The sequence below is a fragment of the Sinocyclocheilus rhinocerous genome, unplaced genomic scaffold (genome assembly GCF_001515625.1).
Source record: "Sinocyclocheilus rhinocerous isolate Xijiao unplaced genomic scaffold, SAMN03320098_v1.1 scaffold919, whole genome shotgun sequence".
Taxonomy (NCBI): domain Eukaryota; kingdom Metazoa; phylum Chordata; class Actinopteri; order Cypriniformes; family Cyprinidae; genus Sinocyclocheilus; species Sinocyclocheilus rhinocerous.
Window position 1 is genome coordinate 2,809,921 of NW_015637585.1, and position 4,680 is coordinate 2,814,600.

The window sequence follows — 4,680 nt, forward strand, 5'->3', positions numbered from 1 at the left end:
GCAAAAATATTTAATAATAATAATAATAATTATTATTATTATTATTATTATTATTATTATTATTATTATTATTATTATTATTATTATTATTATTATTATTATTATTATTATTATTATTATTATTATTATTATTATTATTATTATTATTATTATTATTATTATTATTATTATTATTATAACTTATTATTATTATTATTGTTGTTGTTGTTTATTTATTTAATATTATTGATTTTTTTTCTTTCTTTTCTAAACATGCAGCTCTTTTAGGGGTACTGTAGGGATGTGGGTAAGGGTTAGTCTGTTGACATTATAATTAGTTTTATATAAAAACAATAAAAGTCTATTACTTGTCCTCAGATAAGCATATGTGTGTGTTCTGTATGTGTGTGGATGAAGCATTCTTTCTTGGATTTAGCAGTTTCATTTGGCCAAACAAGAGCAGAACTTGTTATCTGAGGATTGGCTGGCCAACAGAGACCAGTCTGGATTCGATGTAACTAATATGTCTAGGCTTATATGGAACGCTGGTTACTGTGTTTGATTGTTGGTTTATTTAGCTATTCCTTTGGTGCAAAATTGTTGCAAAAGTTAGTTGAATCTGATAAAATCCTGGCTTTAGGGGTGTCATGGGACATACTCAATTGTAAATAAATTCATGAAGTAAATAATGCTTTTTAGTGGTTTTTATGGTTAGAGATAGTCTGTAGTCTTTATAATTAGCTGCATTATTGTATTTTCAACAGCAAACTGAATCTGGTATGCACTCTTAGAAAATAAAGGTTATTTTACATTTAACATTTATGGAACCTTTCCATTAAAAACAAGGTTCTTTTATAGAGGAAAAAAAATATTTCGATTTTTCTAATATTCTTCACATTGCACTGCAAAAAAATATTTTCTTACTTAGTATTTCTTAGTTTTTACTTTGTTTTCCAGTAAATGTCTAAACATTCTCAAGATACATTTAATTGAAAAGCAAAATGAATTAAGTAACAGTTGTTGGTAGAAATCGACTTAGTATTTTATATATTTATCTATGTATCTATTTTAAGTCTTTTATTTAAAAAGTTAGATTTTTATTTGATCAAAAAATCACTGTAAATACAAACCATTTTATTTATTTATTTATATTTAAACAGTTTATCAATAAATAAATAAATAATTAGTATTGCTTACATCAATAAATAAATTAAATCAGTCAATAAATGCATTTAAAATGCTTAAGTTGAACTACTTGTGTTGTTGTGCCATGTCCGAGATGTTTACATAGAAAACACAAATGCAAAACGCACTTTGTGTGAACGTCCCCCTAGACTCTAAACCATGAAAAAAAAAACGGCTTATGTCTCCAAACCGAACCAGAAAACACTCTTTGCCTTTTTCTTTGCGTTTGCTGACATAAGGTAGGCTGATGTATCTTGGGAGCACCTTTGCTCCATTTAATTTCTCTTGAAACAGGCCTCACAAACAGGAAATGTCTCACCTTGCTGAACATGAGAACAAAAACACGCTTTACTCTCAAGAACAAAGTTTTTGTCTGAAGTAAACTGACACTGACTCCTTCAGACACGATGTTAGCAATGCATTGCAAAACAATAGTGTGGTGTATCACGCGGTTATAGAGGAGCATCATGGGTTTCTCACACCTGACGCTTATAATGTTGTTCCAGTAGTCACCATGTTAAGGAAAGATGTTCCGCTCTTGTCCAGATTCATTAAACACAATGTTATGAGATTTATTGGCCAAGAAAGAAGGCGTTATGATTGTATTTTGCAGCTCTCTGTAACAGGAAAGCCAAGTTCATCTACAAGTTCAACCATAAGGACTGCAAGTGTATAATATTTCCAACTATTCCAGATGAAATTGGTTTCCAAATTGTGATTTTGGAGATATTTGTTTGAAGCCATGAGGTGTAATTCAAGAGGTTAACAAAATGGCTTTTTAACACAAGCTTTCTCTCTCTCTTTAGCTTGTCCTCCGGGAACATTCAAGTCCAGTCAAGGGACGGGTTTGTGTCTTCAGTGTCCGTCCAACAGCAGGTCCACATCTGAAGCCGCCACTATCTGCGTCTGCAGGAACGGCTACTACAGAGCAGACGGAGAGCAGCCAGACATGCCCTGCACCAGTGAGTCATTATAATCATCATCATCATATTACTGTTATTGTCATTATCATTAGCATTAAACCGAAGCGGTCAGGTCATAACATCGTTTCAGAAGCAGTTTGAGAGCACAAGTCTGCACCGGCAGTAAGTTGTGAACCAAACCGAGCCTGCTAATGAGATCTTATGAGCTGACCTGACCAGACACATCATGCCCATTCAAGCAGTTGCATAATTAGTTGCATTACTTGGTGCAAAATTGTTGCAAAAGTTAGTTGAATCTGATAAAATCCTGGCTTTAGGGGTGTCATGGGACATACTCAATTGTAAATAAATTCATGAAGTAAATAATGCTTTTTAGTGGTTTTTATGGTTAGAGATAGTCTGTAGTCTTTATAATTAGCTGCATTATTGTATTTTCAACAGCAAACTGAATCTGGTATGCACTCTTAGAAAATAAAGGTTATTTTACATTTAACATTTATGGAACCTTTCCATTAAAAACAAGGTTCTTTTATAGAGGAAAAAAAATATTTCGATTTTTCTAATATTCTTCACATTGCACTGCAAAAAAATATTTTCTTACTTAGTATTTCTTAGTTTTTACTTTGTTTTCCAGTAAATGTCTAAACATTCTCAAGATACATTTAATTGAAAAGCAAAATGAATTAAGTAACAGTTGTTGGTAGAAATCGACTTAGTATTTTATATATTTATCTATGTATCTATTTTAAGTCTTTTATTTAAAAAGTTAGATTTTTATTTGATCAAAAAATCACTGTAAATACAAACCATTTTATTTATTTATTTATATTTAAACAGTTTATCAATAAATAAATAAATAATTAGTATTGCTTACATCAATAAATAAATTAAATCAGTCAATAAATGCATTTAAAATGCTTTTTATTATATCTCCTCACCACATTTAGATATTTTTCCAAGCAATAAGGTCTATTTTTCTTTACTTGGAAGTTTTCTTTGGTTTCCAACAGCAGGTCCACATCTGAAGCCGCCACTATCTGCGTCTGCAGGAACGGCTACTACAGAGCAGACGGAGAGCAGCCAGACATGCCCTGCACCAGTGAGTCATTATAATCATCATCATCATATTACTGTTATTGTCATTATCATTAGCATTAAACCGAAGCGGTCAGGTCATAACATCGTTTCAGAAGCAGTTTGAGAGCACAAGTCTGCACCGGCAGTAAGTTGTGAACCAAACCGAGCCTGCTAATGAGATCTTATGAGCTGACCTGACCAGACACATCATGCCCATTCAAGCAGTTGCATAATTAGTTGCATTACTTGGATTTACATATGTCTTTCTTACAGTATGTTTCTCTTTATTCACATTCATGAAGAACCCATTCTGTTTTTGTGGGGTTTTGTTTCATATGAAACAAATTGAATCCATTACTGAGAATCTGTGAGGCTTACAAGACTGCTGTTCACACACACACACACACACACACACACACACACACACACACACTTACCTAAAGCGCTGCAATTAAATGTACAGTTCTCATGTATAATTTGAGCAATAGTTCTCCCAAATCTTCAGTCAGAAATTCAGTGCCGCAGCGAAAGTTTATTCTTGGACGCCTGCATTAATATGTTTATTTGTTTCCAAAAACTTTGAACATGCTGAACTATTTTAATTTCCATTTTTTAACTACTTCTGGGTCATTATTTGTTTACTCATTATTTACCTGAATTACAATCTGCAATCTTTATTTTTGTATTGTGTCTATCTCTCTCAGAATTAATTTTAAATTATTTATGCAGATCACATTATTGGAGCTTAATGCTAAATACTCACAGTCACAGTTCTCACTGATTTTTTTTGTTTGTTTTTGTTTTTTAATAAAGAATGCTATTGGTTTCTTATATATATATATGTATATATATATATATATATATGTGTATCGCATTGCAAAAATAATAGTTTTTTTTTACTTTGTCATTTTTAATTAAAATGTAATAACTTGAGCTTACGGTGATTATTATTGTTATTCATTGTATTTTAGAGTGAAATGGTATTTTTACAATACTAATGTTTCCTATTTCGTTTATAATTCATTCATTCAATAATAAGAAATATCATTGTATCATTGAAATATCAACAGTGTAATGGCAGTATATTTATCATATGGTAGAAACTATTAGTTATTGATTCAGCTAAACTGATTCAGTGCTGCAGTGCATCTCTCACTAAACCATTACTAATAAACAGGCTTATTCCAGTCTAAAATACATTTAAAATCATGTTTTGGGAGCTAGGACACATTGTAAATGTGCAAAATTCAGAAATTAGCAATTTATTAACTACAACATCATGTTCATAAAAAAGATCCTTCTCAAATTACAAGGATCATAGTTTATAATATATAATCAGTATCATGTATATACTCCAATTATTTGTATTATTTATGTTGAAAACAGTTTTTGTGATGCTTTATGTCTATGATCCTTTTTTTCCCCCCAGGGTTTTTTAATTTTGTGGAAACTGTGATACATTATTTTTTTTTTAGGATTCTTTGATGAATAGAAAGTTCAAAAAAAAATTTATTCT

General features: G+C 30.9%; 1 protein-coding gene across 1 annotated transcript in view; it reads left to right on the forward strand.

The window, feature by feature from the left end:
- LOC107749216 (ephrin type-B receptor 1-like) overlaps positions 1 to 4,680 on the forward strand; it is a 226,455-nt gene that overhangs the window by 157,753 nt on the left and 64,022 nt on the right. The window contains exon 4 of the mRNA XM_016564311.1: positions 1,971 to 2,126. Within this exon, the coding sequence (XP_016419797.1) occupies positions 1,971 to 2,126 (156 nt within the window). The remainder of the gene's footprint in view (positions 1 to 1,970; positions 2,127 to 4,680) is intronic.